The 14,424-nt window shown below is 39.5% G+C and overlaps 1 protein-coding gene across 1 annotated transcript; it reads right to left on the reverse strand.

Annotated features, from left to right (window-relative positions):
* Nucleotides 1-3,953: 3,953 nt before the first annotated feature.
* Nucleotides 3,954-14,372, reverse strand: spa17 (sperm autoantigenic protein 17). The gene is made up of 8 exons (XM_039789017.1): nucleotides 14,261-14,372; nucleotides 13,749-13,949; nucleotides 13,587-13,666; nucleotides 13,447-13,490; nucleotides 10,116-12,052; nucleotides 7,940-7,956; nucleotides 6,347-6,548; nucleotides 3,954-4,944 (listed from the first exon to the last, which is right to left on the reverse strand). The coding sequence occupies exons 2-8, from the start codon at nucleotides 13,900-13,902 to the stop codon at nucleotides 4,889-4,891; spliced, it is 2,490 nt and encodes an 829-aa protein (XP_039644951.1). The 5' UTR covers nucleotides 13,903-13,949; nucleotides 14,261-14,372; the 3' UTR covers nucleotides 3,954-4,888.
* Between the last annotated feature and the right edge of the window lie 52 nt (nucleotides 14,373-14,424).

Consider the following 14,424-nt stretch of genomic DNA (forward strand, 5'->3'; position numbering starts at 1 on the left):
TATTTATCTTACCGTTATTTTTTTTTTTAAAAGCTTTGTGTAAAAAACAAGTGCTGTCTTTTTTCTACATTCAAAACCATAAACGGGCTAAATTCAATTTTGAGTTCAGCTACTTTGCAAGAATTCCTACCGAGAAGAATTACTGTACTTCAGCTCTAAGAGGAGCCCACTTAAAGCTCTGAAATGTCTGAGTTTGCCCCCCCCCCCACACACACACACCCCTCTTTGGCCCACTTTTGTCACATTGTGCAAACTCCTCTCTGGACTGGAGCCTCACAATAAACTCACAATTTGTCACTGGGCAACCAAGCCTGCTGTTGACCCACACAAATGCAGCCTTGAAGCATTTTGCTGCTAGTTGCTACAGTACCTGGTAGCAACTAGGTGCATGATCCTTGGTACTATATTCGGAGCTGAGAGCTACATGATAATAAGAGCAACACATGAAGGAAACTCATAACAATAGAAAAAAAGAAAATTGTTGTACCTACTGTGTCCCCTAGGTGGTGTAGAAGCTACAATACGGCAGTGAACTGATTCATATTTGGCAGTTTACATCCATGGCAGTTTATTAACAGTGTTGGACATGATTTTACAGTTTTGGCTGTTTTGCTACACTCTCTTTGTTTCCTGTTATTTAAATGTCCAACACGCCTGTGTAAAACAAAAAAGGGTCAAAAGGTGTATGTGAAACAAAAGGAAAACATCAGGCTCTCTTCAAGATGGGAAGTCTGACAATTAAAAACAATGTCTACAAAAAGTCCAAATAAAATAGTTGAATTAACTATTATATTTGCATTGCTTTAGATCTCTCTTCTGACGTCCAATCTACCATCCAGTTCGGAAACACTTTATGATGTAAATGGTAAAGTGTTAGTTAATTAAACCTATGCTAATGGTTATTTTAGTCAAGTCAAGTCAAGTCATTTTATTTGTATAGCACATTTAAACGAACAACTGTTGACCCAAAGTGCTTTACAGGTAAAACAGGGAAGGCAGAGACAATATGCCTTAAAAATACATAATCGCATGTGCGAGGCACCATGAATACAAATAGGCAAAGAAAGAATTAACAATGCAACATAGAATAAAATAATAAAGGAACAATGTTTGTAAAAAAATTTTTTTTTACTGTTAACAAACAATGGAATGATAATTAAAAACTCTTACTAATTATTAGCAGTGCTATAATTTGTGTTATTTTACCAGTTTATTCATAAATGATTATGTATGCATTAATGATTACCAAATGATTTGTAAACCTTTAAGAAAATCATGTGCAAACTGTTTATAAACATTATCAGGACGGCCTTTATAAAGTTACAACTGATGATTATAATAATTTGTTATTTTGTTATTTAGACAGCTAGTATTAGTGCACTAATAATCAAATAACCATCTGTTTTATAGCCAATAAGATGTAATGGGGCCAAATTAATGATATTTAATGATTTATAAACAATTTGTTAATCATTAACTGATCATTATAAGCATTAGTTGCAACTTTATAATAGCATCCAAATAATGTTTATAGATTATTAACAATTGATCGGTATAAACTAATTATTTAATATTTCACTAAACTAATGATAAAATAACATCAATTATAACATTACTAATAATTAGTAAACAATATAAATCATAATTTCATTTATTGTGTTTTTAACAGTAAAATAACTATTAAGCAAAGTTTATCATCTATCACCTTACTATTTATTAATGATGGTTATTATAGCGTGTTGCCTCTAGTTCTAATTTCTTGTAAACAGGACTGTCACATTTTATTACACGAGACAGTATGGGCCCCTATGTGTCACCTCAGTCATTTGATCTGTGTTCCACTGTTTTCTGGAAATTAAGGCTTGTATGCATTGAGTCAATTGCATTATAAGTAATCTCTCCCACTTTAAGTCTTTTGTTTAGTTTAGTTTTTTTTTTGCATTTTGTTTGACAACAAAGGGAGGTTTTATGCGGAGGAGGAATCATGGTTAATAGAAAACTCCAGGAATGTGGGAGCAGCTGCTGTTCACCACCACTCCCCCAGAGCTCAGACTCCTGTGTAGTGGCCCATCAAAGCCGAACCTCTCCCCTCCACCTCTGCCCTCGATAAAAGCAGCACCTCCCTCTTCCTCTCATCTTCTAACACACTCTGAATCAATGGGGACTCTTTCCACTCAATACAGGAAGAGAGAGGAGCACAGGCGGGGCCTGTGTGTCTCAGTCAGTTTGGGTGCTTGTGTTATGACATAAAACCATTATCACGTTTGATCCACAACAAGGCTGATGTCATCCCACGTGACTCAGATATACACATTTGACAAAATGTATCTTTACAATGTGATACACCATGGTGCCGAAATCACATCTTTTGACTGTGATTCCTTTATCTTACAGCGTAACTGATGGTGATCTATCAGGTGCTGTTTACACAGCTGTGGTGTTGAGGTCCTCTCATTACTGCTAAACTGTGTAACCTACTTGGTATTAAAGATACTGTATCTCCTGATGATGAAGATGGTGATGCCAGTGGCCAGTGGCACAACCATTGGGAAGCAGATAATTGCGCCCCCTGCTGTTTTCTTTTGGCTTATTCATATCTAATTATCACCCAGGAGACCAGAAAGATTTTTTCTCTCTGACAAGCTGTCTGAGAAACAGCACAAACCAAGCAAGCAGATCTTACACATGCTCTACTCTTAAAATAGTCCATGTTCAGCTTAAAAGAGACAGTGCTATCAATTTCTGCTTCACCCTGGCAAGTTTAAGGCTGCGCTTCACAAACTCGCACTCGCTCACATGACTCATAAGGATCTAATAAGACCCTGACCAACATGATTTTCAGGCTGTTTTTGTTTGTTTGTGGAAACCTGTCTTTTTCCTCACTCTCAGAATTCAATCTACAACACAAAGTGGGTGTTGTGCTATGTTTGGAGGTGTGCAGAATATTGATTGTTCACCCACAGTCATTAAAGAGACAGGAGAACGTGGCCATGGCACCTCTGGGACTGAGTAGGAGAAAAGAGAGAATCGGTCCATAAAAAACCCATAGAGGATGTTTATGAGAGCGTGGCGGAGGAGGAATGTCAGCCTGAGAAGGAAGTGGTTTGCACTCTGCGTTTGCAAAAACCACTGAGAGCAAGACTCATGTTGGTTGTCCCATCTCTACAGCTGGTGACACAATCAACAACGCCTGTGTATGTGTGCACGAGAGGGAATGAGTGACTTGAGTGGGATCTGCATGCTAAACTATGGGTTGTGTTTTTCCTGTGTGAGAATGCATGTGCAGTTTGAGTTTGTGCAGAGTGCTGTATGGCTCAGATGTGTGTAGGTGGGCTGAGTGGGAGCACTGGGAGACTGAAGATGCTCTAGCCTGTTTCCCATGAAGCAAAATAAGACGAAGCACAAATTGTGTTGTGTCTTTTGTGATTTAAACAGCCTTATTGCAATAAAGATAGATAGATTAAAAAAAGTATTGCCAAATATCCAACAGGTGCACACATCACTCTGTAGCTGTTCACAACAATGCACTGTTGATAGGATGAAATATTTAATGCATCCAGGCTTTGCGTACAATCTAATTATTTAAACAGCCCTATCTAATAGCTATTAGTATGAGTAAAACCCCAACTAATTTGTCTAGTGTAATTGGCAGTTGTAAAATGAGAAATGCACAGTTTTATGTAATGAATTATTCATGAGACTCCTTGTGCAAGAGAGCCACGCGGGAGACAAAACATTGCTTTAGCTTCATGGAAACTGCTCTCTCTAATTAGCAGCCTTGCTTATGTTGCAGTGACAAAAGAAAAAAGGGCAGCTTTGGCTGCTGTAATGTTGTACAAAAATCTCAACTTTACCATTGAGGAATAGAAATGGAAGTGACAGACAACATAAAAGGTTTCTTTGAAACAAACCTTACTTAACCTGATTGAATTAAGTTTAAAACAGACATTTCATTGTGTATTTAAGGTGGATTTATTAGTGTAATGACATGACTCTACAGCAAAGTTCAGCAAGGTACCATTCATTTAGTTAGCACACGACTCTGAAAACTATGATAATAAATTTCACACACCTGATTTAACATACGTCAAACAAGTCAAATCCACCAACACAACGACAGAGCATATTGAAGTAATGTCTCAAAGGAAAGCTGTACCAAATGCATCTGGAGAAGAAAAAAAAAGTGTAATCACTGCATGCTTACTGTTCTGGAAGATCAGATTTATAGAAAATGCTTGAATAGGTGAAAAGAGAACATACTTATCATGTGATCAAAAAGAAAATTGAGGTGCAGTCTGAATTAATTAACTTAGAATAAATAGAACATACATAGCTACTTCTCTTCTCTGATGTTTTAATATTTTTTGCAAGCAAGTCAAATAGGTAAATAAAAGTCAAGATACAAGCACATCATTAACAATGCAAAATAAATAATTGAAGCCACTAAATACGCAAAGTCTAAAGCGGATGCTTACAAGGTTTATACACAGATGGTATGAACTGATCCATCCAACAATAAGCCCTGTTTAGCATTTAGAGGACATTCATTTATCACATTCACAGATCATCATCTAAAAACTAGCACACTACCAGAAGTTTCACAAGTACATGCAGTGAGTTGCAAATTCTGGGTCAAAGACATCCGTACTGATGAGACTGCTGAAGAAGCAGAAAAGGAGTGTTAAAGTTCACGAAAATTCACATAACACACCCTCAAAACTGTCGGTTCATTCTCTACTGCTAATTTGTGTTGAAGAAAAATAAAATAAAATAAAAGACTCCTGGGGTAAAAACGTGTGCCTGAAAGCCAGCCCAGCCAGCTTATGTCAGCCATCTCTCGCTACCTTGCTTCCCCTTCTTTCTCTTCATCCAGGTCAGGACCGAGGCGTCACTGCTCTGGCACAGATGTGTCGTCTCTCTCTACTGCCCCCGATCCTCCTGTCTCTAAAAACAGAAACAGGCAAGGCGTAGTTAAATACAGAGCCTGGAAAAAACTGTTTCTGTTTAGGCTCTTATCGTCAAGGTTAAAGGCTCTAATGCATAGTCACAAACTGTAAGGATACTTGTTGGTGGCTCTATTATAAAAAACACACTTGAAGAAAACTTCATATTGAGTTGCTGCTTAAGGAGAAGTCATTTTCAAAGGAGGTGAAACTTTCCATCATGCAAATATCTGTTTGTAGAATTAATTTCTAAGTTTTGACATATTTTGTAATGCTGAGAACGTGGCTTACGTTACAGATACGCTCAAAAACCCAATTCTATTGTGAAAAGGGGGTCTTCCCCAATGGGAGGGAATGCATGGTTCCAGTCCGACAGCTCCATTAATTCTGCTTGGCCCTCTGAAGCATATACTGTACCTAATGCACCTGGAGCTATAAATACATATCCTACATAAGGATGCAAGGCAGCCAGCAACTGGGTTAAGGAGAATCATTGAAGAGCATCCCTTGTGTCAGCCACATCCCCAAAGAAAATGCTGCTTTGTCTTATAGGAAAAGGTGAGATTTTGAGGGCTGGGAATCTAAAGCGTTGTCTTACTTCTTAGTTCTTAGTACAATTTTATACTACAATGACTTTGTTTTCTTTTGTCCTTTTCAGAGATAAAAAAGTGTTTGCTTGAAACACTTGACGCCCTCAGGAGAAAACAGCAAACCATTTTTGGACTAAAAACTGAATTCTGAAACCGTTTCCTCGTCCACAGTTGAATAAAATACAAACTAGAAAAACATGTTTACCATTGTGAGAATGTAACTTGACATTTTCCAGGTGAAGTGAACTCTGACATACATCTTATCTCTCTAGCGATTTAACAGCACATCTATCAAGAGATTCATTTATAACCCCTTTAACAGAGTAATTAATTGAGATATTCCATCATCTGCTGCCGGAGACTGTACGGGGTAATTAAATGAGTCACTCGGTTATGTATTGCAGTAATGACACTTGGGAAAACCAATAAGGGCCTCTAATAGGTGTATTTAATTCCATATAGCTTTTAAATGGTTTCTTCTTCTAGTGTGTATAATGGTAAATCAGTTTGACATTTTCCCTCGAACATCTTATTATGGGACACCTGAAGAAATCTTATGCTCAACCAACAACATGCGGAACATCAAACTATGCTATAATAGTTATTTTCTTTAAATAGAATCTTGAATGGTTCTAACTCTATGTCTGTTTACAGTCAAATAAGCAACTTATGCTCTCCATCGCTTACCTTCCGTCACCTTACTGTGGTTACAGCTCCTGATGGGAGACTCTGTTACCATCCTTACAGTCACCAGCCATAATGCCCTCTTTGATGGCATTATGTGACCTTATCCCATGGTTCTACACCACTAACCTGTGCCCCCCTCGCTGCCGTTGAGCACATCCCCAGTGCTGCTCACCTCCTCCCCTTCTGCTTTGTCCTCCGGCTTCATCTTCTTACGGGTCATGTGTCCACGGAAGCCAGCCTGGATCTTGGCAGCAGCCCTGTTGGCCTCGGGGTCATCCAGGGGGATGTCCATGATGTCCTCCTCCTCCTGGGGCCGGCTGCACTCCTCCTGCAGAGAGGACCAGAAGTCTATCACAGAAGGGTAGCATATTACATGGTCATATGTGGATGTTTTTTTCCCCCTGGAACATGGGTGGAAGAATCTAACCCTCAACAGATTGCGATACCATATTTTGTTAACTGTATATGCTACAACACTATCTATTAGACGGAGAGGAATGTGCGCTTGTTGCAGAGTGGCTCACCCTTATTACATGACTTCAACGGGGCTCTCAGGAGGTCACTAACCCACATTGCCTCCTTTTTTCTCTCCCCTTCTCCTCTTGTCAAATAATTCACTGATGTCTGAGTCAGCCTATTTTGTAATGAATCATCATTGTCCGCTGTGTTTATTCTCTTTTTACCATAAAACTGCACATTTAGTTGACATAATGATTCCCAAACTGAGCAACAGTTAATGATTATAAGATCATTGACCATCGTTCGTTACACAAAATAAAGCAATCTGCTTTTTATTTGGATAAGAAATAAGGTTGGTGTAAAAATGTGCACAAAATAACTTCTTTCTCTGCAACCTGGGCCGAAAAAGGATGATCCAGCGAAAATGCTACTGTAGTCAACACCAGCAGCTCGTTTAGTGACTGAAAGTACAGCATCCACTGTCCCAAAGGAAACATGGGGGTGTGCGAAAGAGAAATTCTGGCTTGTCAAAGAGTGTCAGGAGAAAAGTGCCAAGGCTGTCGACAAGTTACGTAAACACCAATTCAAATTCTGTGGCAAGCACATATCAGCTACACCCCGTGCTTTGCTTATAGAAACAGATTGACATTTCATACAAAGGCAACCCACAGAACGAGCCCACTGTCATCCCACTGCCTTGGTGAAGCAGTGCATCATGTCTCCAGTGAAACCCCTCCAGTGTAGGAGTGTGACCACCCACCTGTTCAGCCAGCATTCATTAGCCTCTCTGTCTGACTGCTCACTGTGCAGCCAGAATCCAGTGTTTGTGCAGCAGCAGAGATACAGGAGTGCTGCACTGAAATTGGCTGGCTACACACCTTCTCAGGTCTTATTGTTCTTATTGCATCAGGGTCTTTAGACTTGTGCTGACACAAATTGATTTGAAATATGATGATCCACTTATAATAAAAATAGCTTGAAAACTGTGCAACATACGACTTTATGTGGTTATTCTTTTTGTGAAGAATGTACCATGTGTGAGTCACACTTATTCAAATGGCTAACATAATATATTTTACTCTAGTAAAAGGGAAAAAACACACATGGCAGTATGCAGTTTGAGGGCAACCAAACACTAGTAAATAACATAAGTAACTAACAAACTGTATTACCCAATTAACCAAACTGATGAGTGGTTAAAAAAAATAAAATAAAAAAAATTAATTTATTAAAAAAAGTTAATCTGAAGCTTCTACTTACATTGTGACAGTCCATTTCTTACTCTCAGAGACGACTTCAGTCTTCAGGTGAGCGGACCTAGTATGACTTGAATGCCTCGATTTCTATGTGGACCAAGCAAAGCTCTCTTTAAATGTGTCTCCGGTACAATACAGATGCCTCACTGGCTCTTACTAACAATCACTGTATGTTCAGAAACACCCGCTCACGCACAGAGTGAGAGAGAGACATACAGTCAGAGTGAGAGGAAGAGAATAAGGGAGGGGGGGGAGGGAAAGAGAGACCTCCTACAAACATGACAGCAAGCATTCCATCTTTTCAGTCCCATTAAGGCTGCTGACCTACTGTGTTCACATTAACATTCACCGAGCACAGCTTAAAGACTTCAGAAAAGTAACTGAAACATGCTAAATGTGTAGATTATTTCAGTGATTTCAAGTTTGACCGTTTTGAAACAAGTGCAAATGATGAACTATACAGTCTGGATATAAATTAGGAAATCACAGAGTGACTATCACATTCACTGAGCATCATAAAAATTCACAAGTTGCAGTGTTACAACACTAAACTCCACAAATAAAAACAGATGACCAACTTAGAAATATTGTGTAAAAAGCCAGATGGTCATAAACAATAAATGCTGACTTTAAATTCTACTAATAGCATGAAAATAAAACAGTGTAAGCATCTTGGACTGTTTTACACTCAGAGGTGTTATACATTTATTAGAGGCAGAGTGAGCTAACAACCCTCTCCATCCCTCTGATCCCAGCTGGTATGGCCGCCCACACTCCTTTGCCAGCCTCAGAGACAAGACGGAGAGGGAAACAGAAAACATCCATTTATCTGAGTTATATATCTGATATTAACGCTCTCTATGTTAAGTTATCCTCACGCTTAATTTCACAATGCTGCCTTGCTTTATCGATCAATTCACTGTTAATCTGAAGGAACGATCACCACTGTGTAATTCAGTTTACTGTAATCAATCATGGTAGTTAGTCTGCCCATATTAGCCTAATCATTAATGTATCTAACAGTATTTATTCTCCAACGAAGATAAGGGTATAGGAATATCATTGCAGGCACTGGTAAACAGTGAATTAAAGACAGAAATTAAAATAAAAAGAATAGACAAAGCATCTAAGATACAGCAGCTAGGTCACTGTTAGATTAGATGGCCTATATATTGTACTGTTTTGTGGTAGCTTTGTTTCAGCTGAAATCACTTCTGCCACTGTATGTTTGGTACGTACAAATACACAAAGTGCTGTTTTACTGTTTAATCAGTCAGTTAAAAACTGCTATTAAGGTAGATTGCTGATAGAGATGGTGCCTAGCAACTATCAGCATCACCATCTCCTATTAATTCCATGACGGCACTAAGAGGGAGCAGGATGGTAAGGGGTTACCATGGAAACACTCTTAGTACCCCTTCCTACACTCCCCTCCGTGTGTGTTTGGTCCAGACAAATCAGACAGGGCTAACTGTGACAGCAGTAAAAATGTTAAAGGCCTAAATTCACAAGACAAATTGTCCAGTCGGTCTTATATGATGACAGATTACTGAATTAAGTTTCAATCTGTGGAGGCTGTGGTGGCTCCCATGAGGAGATTGGAACTAGAAGCAGTATTACACTTTTATGAGCACGCGGCAGAGCAAAGGCCTCAAACAGCATCTGGAACACGCCCCTATGAACAAAGACACATATTATGGTGAACATTGAGACTGAAACTACCATTTCTGCACATATCAGTTAAGATGATTTTGATTGTGACCTTCTCGATGACATTCAAAGTTTATCGGAGCAACCGCCATCCAGAAAACTAAACTATTTTCAATCCCCTATCCCTAGAGGGTCCACGGAAAAAAAGAGGGGCACTGTTGATCAGACTCGTCCTTGAAGGGTTTATTTATATAGGCTACCTGAGACAGGAATGGGAGCAGAGAAGACTGTAGCTAAAGACACCTCTGTCTGAAACTGTAAGAAGATTTATTCTCAGCCTGCTGACACAAGTGGAGGAGATGTGGTGAGTTGCAACAGCCTCTATTATATTTAAATCATACAAGTTATGGCCATAAATGGTAAACTATCAGGGCTATTTTCTCATTGCAAAAATGTTCATCTATGATGTTAAGGCGTATAAAATTGTGTGAAATATGAGGCATTACTGATGCATATATTGGATTATTATATTCTGTATTGAGAAGAAGCATCACATTTTACCTTGTCACCACTCTTGCCTTCAGGCTCTGTGGAGTCCTTTCCAGACCCAAGTGGCCTCTCCTCTCCTTGCTGGTCTGCAGCCGGCCGACCTACACTCTGAGCGGGGCTGATGCTTCCCTCTTCACACATTGCATCACTCTTCTCTTGTATTTCAACCTTTCCTTCTTCTACACGTTCCTCTGCTTCTAAACTTCTCTCCTTTGATGTGACCTCTTTTTCTATCACTGTATCCTCTGGCTGTGACTCTACAGGTGTTCTCTGACTCGCCTCGTTCTCCTTTGGTAGATGTAGTGCACTTGTCTCTAAAGCTTCACTCTCCGTCTCCATTGCAGCAGTTGATATATTTGACTGGGTCACTTGTGATGAGGGATTTTCCACACCACCATCATCAATTTCTTGATCCTCCACCATACTATATCCTTCTGTATGTATGTCCTCTTTGTCTCCTCCAACTGTGTCTGTTGTCTCATCTTCTGTGAAGTTAGGGTTGTTTGATTTTGCCTCTTTTTCAGAATCCTCATCCTGGTGAAATTCACCGTCACTTATCTTCTCATTATCTTCATTTTCGTGATCGGTTTCATCCTCTGGGTTCTCTTCGTCTGTCTCGTTGGTGGGCTGATGTGATGCTGAGCTGATGGTTTTAACACCTTTGTGCTTCTCATCATCATCATCATCATCATCATCATCATCATCATCATCACTATCCTTTAAATTAGAATCATTTGTGTCCACCTTCTCCGTCATTATATCAGATGCTTCGTGCTGACTTTTCATTTCCCCCCCTTCAGAGTTAACTTCCTTTTCAACTCCAATCATTTCAGGTTCATCATGGTCTAGTGTGCTAGATATGTTTTGGTCTGTTGCCAATGCAGTAGGCTCTTTTGACTCTTCCTCCTGTTGCGTTTCTAATACGTTAGCCTGTAAGACCTCTACTGAGCCCTCTTCCTCTAGCTGTTTCTCCTCAACCTCTTGAATCTGCTGAACATCTGGAACATCTTCAAAGCTAATCTCAACCAATGAATCCTCCTTTGCTATAACATTACTGTCTAAACCACCCTCTACATGAGCTAAACTTTCATGTATTCCCCCAGAAGAAGCCTCAGTCTCTGGTCCTTCCTCCTCCTTTGTTTTTTCTATCTGATCTTCTGCTTCTTGTTGATTGCCCTCATGGGTGTCAGAGTGGGACAATGATTGTGCAAAAGTTTCCTCTGGTTGGGGTTTTGAGCTGTCCTCATCAATGACACGTGTATCATCAGCAGTTGCTCCTTCCATTGTTCTTTCTGTTCCTCTGAGCTCTGTAGCACACACATTAACATCAGAATATGGAAAGACCTCCACAGGTTCTTCAACCCCAGCATTTTCCTCTTCTTCTGAGTCTACAATCTCCTCATCTACAACTGCAATCTCCTGTTCATCACCTCCCTCATCTTCTGCCATTCCTAACTCCTGAGCACACACATCTAAATTTGAAATCCCTCTGAATGATAACAAGTCAGTGGGCTCTAGCTCAGACTTAGGTATATTTTGGTCTGGAGCAGAGCTGCTATCCATTCTATTAGCTGTCCTGTCAACTTGATCAAATGTAGTTATTGTTGGGTCTTTCTCCTCCTCTGTCCCACTCAGCTCATCTGGTTGTACATCTGCAGCCGGGATCAAGTTGACTGATTTGTCTTCTGAATGTCTCTTTCCCACTGAAATAACACCTTTCTCTGTAATATCATGTTTTTCTTCTTCTTCTTCATCTTCTCCATCATCATCATCATCATCATCATCATCTTCTTCTTCTTCATCTGTGCTTTCAGTTAAATCAAGCTCTTCAGAGACATTAGGTTGTGTGGTGGAAACATTTGAAGGTTCCGCTGAATAACTGGATTCATCTTCAGGTTGAGACTCATATGATTTTTCTCTAAAAAAGTACCAATCAAAATGAAAGACTTAAGGTGATGAATGTTCAATATGACTGGGAGAGAATTTAAGTGATATTGGTGATTTAAGAGATGCTTCTTGAAAACAATACAAAGTCATAATGCTACTGTGACTGTCGTCCTGCAGCTGTTGGCCTCTTGTCCTTTAGTCCTGCCCTTTCTTCTCACACTTGACACTGCTAACCTGAAAGTTCTTTCAATACTCAGGTGACCTTGACATATGTATGATTAATTTCAAGCATTTAAAAATGATACCTTCCATGAGGTTTGGACAATGGATTGTCCCAACCCCATTGCAGGCTGTGCTGTTGAGTGATTGTGCTATTATAATGCTTAAAGGGACAGTTCACCCCAAAATGAAAATACATATTTTTCCCCTTACCTTTAGTGCTATTAATCAGTCTAGATTGTTTTGGTGTGAGTTGCCCAGTGTTGGAGAAATCGTCCGTAGAGATAGCTGCCTTGTCTCGAATATAATGGAAGCAGATGGAACTCGGCTTGTGGTTTTTAAAGCACCAGAAATCATGACCTGGTTACTCAAGGTATTGCACAGACCTGGTTGTGAGCAGTTTCATTTATGGAACTATTTTCTTTCTACTGAACTACAACCGCCAACCTTATCACCATGTAGAAGACCTTCGTGGTTTAACATTGCTGGCTTGGGGAGATTAATTTATAGCTAACTGATACTGCTAGCTCACTTGAGCTAACATTACATTCCAGCTCTGCCAAAGAGAATGCCATTGTTTACATCTTGCGCTGTCATGAGCATGAACCTCTCTTTCATGAATATGTTTCCTATGCAAGGTAATACTGTGGATTATCTTGAGTAATGTTAACTGGGTCATGATTTATGGAAAGACGCATTGCTGTTTGAGTTTTTTAAAATGTATTCCACAAGCAAGTACCATCTAGTTCCATTATGGAGAGAAGGCAGACATCTCTACTGCTGATATCTCCAACACTGGGCAACTCACACCAAAACAATCTAGTTTGATAAATAGCGCTACATTTAGAGGAGAAATATGTATTTTTGATTTTAGGGTGAACTGTCCCTTTAAGATTGTGCACATTTTTTCTTCCAAATTCTATTTCCTCATCTTCCTAATCAGGACAAACAAACAAACAACAACCACATCTACAGAATACCTCACACAGCAACTCCAGATGTACACCTTGAAGTATTAAACATGAAAAATATATTTTATTTTAATTCTCATTACTTCTTCTCTTATTTTAATTCTCATTACTTCTCTTATTTAAATTCTCATTACTTCTTCACTTGTCACTTGTTACTATTCTTTCCCTCATGTCCATCCTCTCCCTCTCCTGCTGATCTTCCTGGCTGTTGATAGCACAATAAGATGAGACTCACTTGGAAATGGTCACCTCTGTTGCTGGCTCTTTTTCAGGACTAGGCTGTTGGGGAAAAGAAGGTGTGATGGTAAATACACGTATTGACAAACAGAAGAAAGATTTATAGGTGTGATGAAAGTTATGACTTTGATTTAGTACAGCAGTATCCTGGAATGCATGGTTGTTATAGAATCTATCTTCCAGTTTAGCAGCCCAGTCAGCAGGGTCCATGCCACTATCTGCAAGAAAGAACAACAATCAATTATTTGACAGCAGTTAATGGCATTGGTCTCATTTTTACCACATGTAAGTTGCAGTTACCTTCTCTTTGTTTGAGAAGAGCATCGAAGTACTGTGCAGCATATTTAGGGATATCTTCAGGCTGGTCTCGCAGGACTTCTCTGGCCAGCCCCTCCAGGATGGTACCAAATCCTCGCGGGACCCGGAGGTGAGTGTTGGAAAAAGGTACTGACATTTTTGTTGTTGTTGGATACACTGGGACGGAACTTCTGTGACAGACAGCTAGCTAGGGATAACCGACCAGGAGAAGTCGAAGGGTTTCTCAGTAATTTACTTTCTTAAGTAGAGAAACTAAACACTGTGAACTTTCCACAGAATATAACGTTAAGCTAAGCGTTTGTGACTATAGACTGTATTATACAGTCTAAGTTTGCGACGTTAGCTAGTTAGCTATAACTTATAACGTTAGTTAAATAGAGTAACGTTAGCTAACTAGGTAGTTGTCACACACCACCTAAATTGCTATAACATATATATTTAGCAAGATTTATAACATGTCAAAACATTAGTAATTAGTTAGCAAGACCTGTTACCTGAAATGACTCGCACTTCGTATCCACCTTTAACGTTAGCTAGCTACTTATGAATGTTTTAGCTAACAATAGCTTTAACGTTACTGTGTTTTGTTGATTACGGTTTCTAGGCAACGGTTGTAACGTTAACTACGGACACTGACGAGGCTCAAATATCATGAAAC

The sequence above is a fragment of the Perca fluviatilis genome, chromosome 2, assembly GCF_010015445.1.
Source record: "Perca fluviatilis chromosome 2, GENO_Pfluv_1.0, whole genome shotgun sequence".
NCBI lineage: Eukaryota > Metazoa > Chordata > Actinopteri > Perciformes > Percidae > Perca > Perca fluviatilis.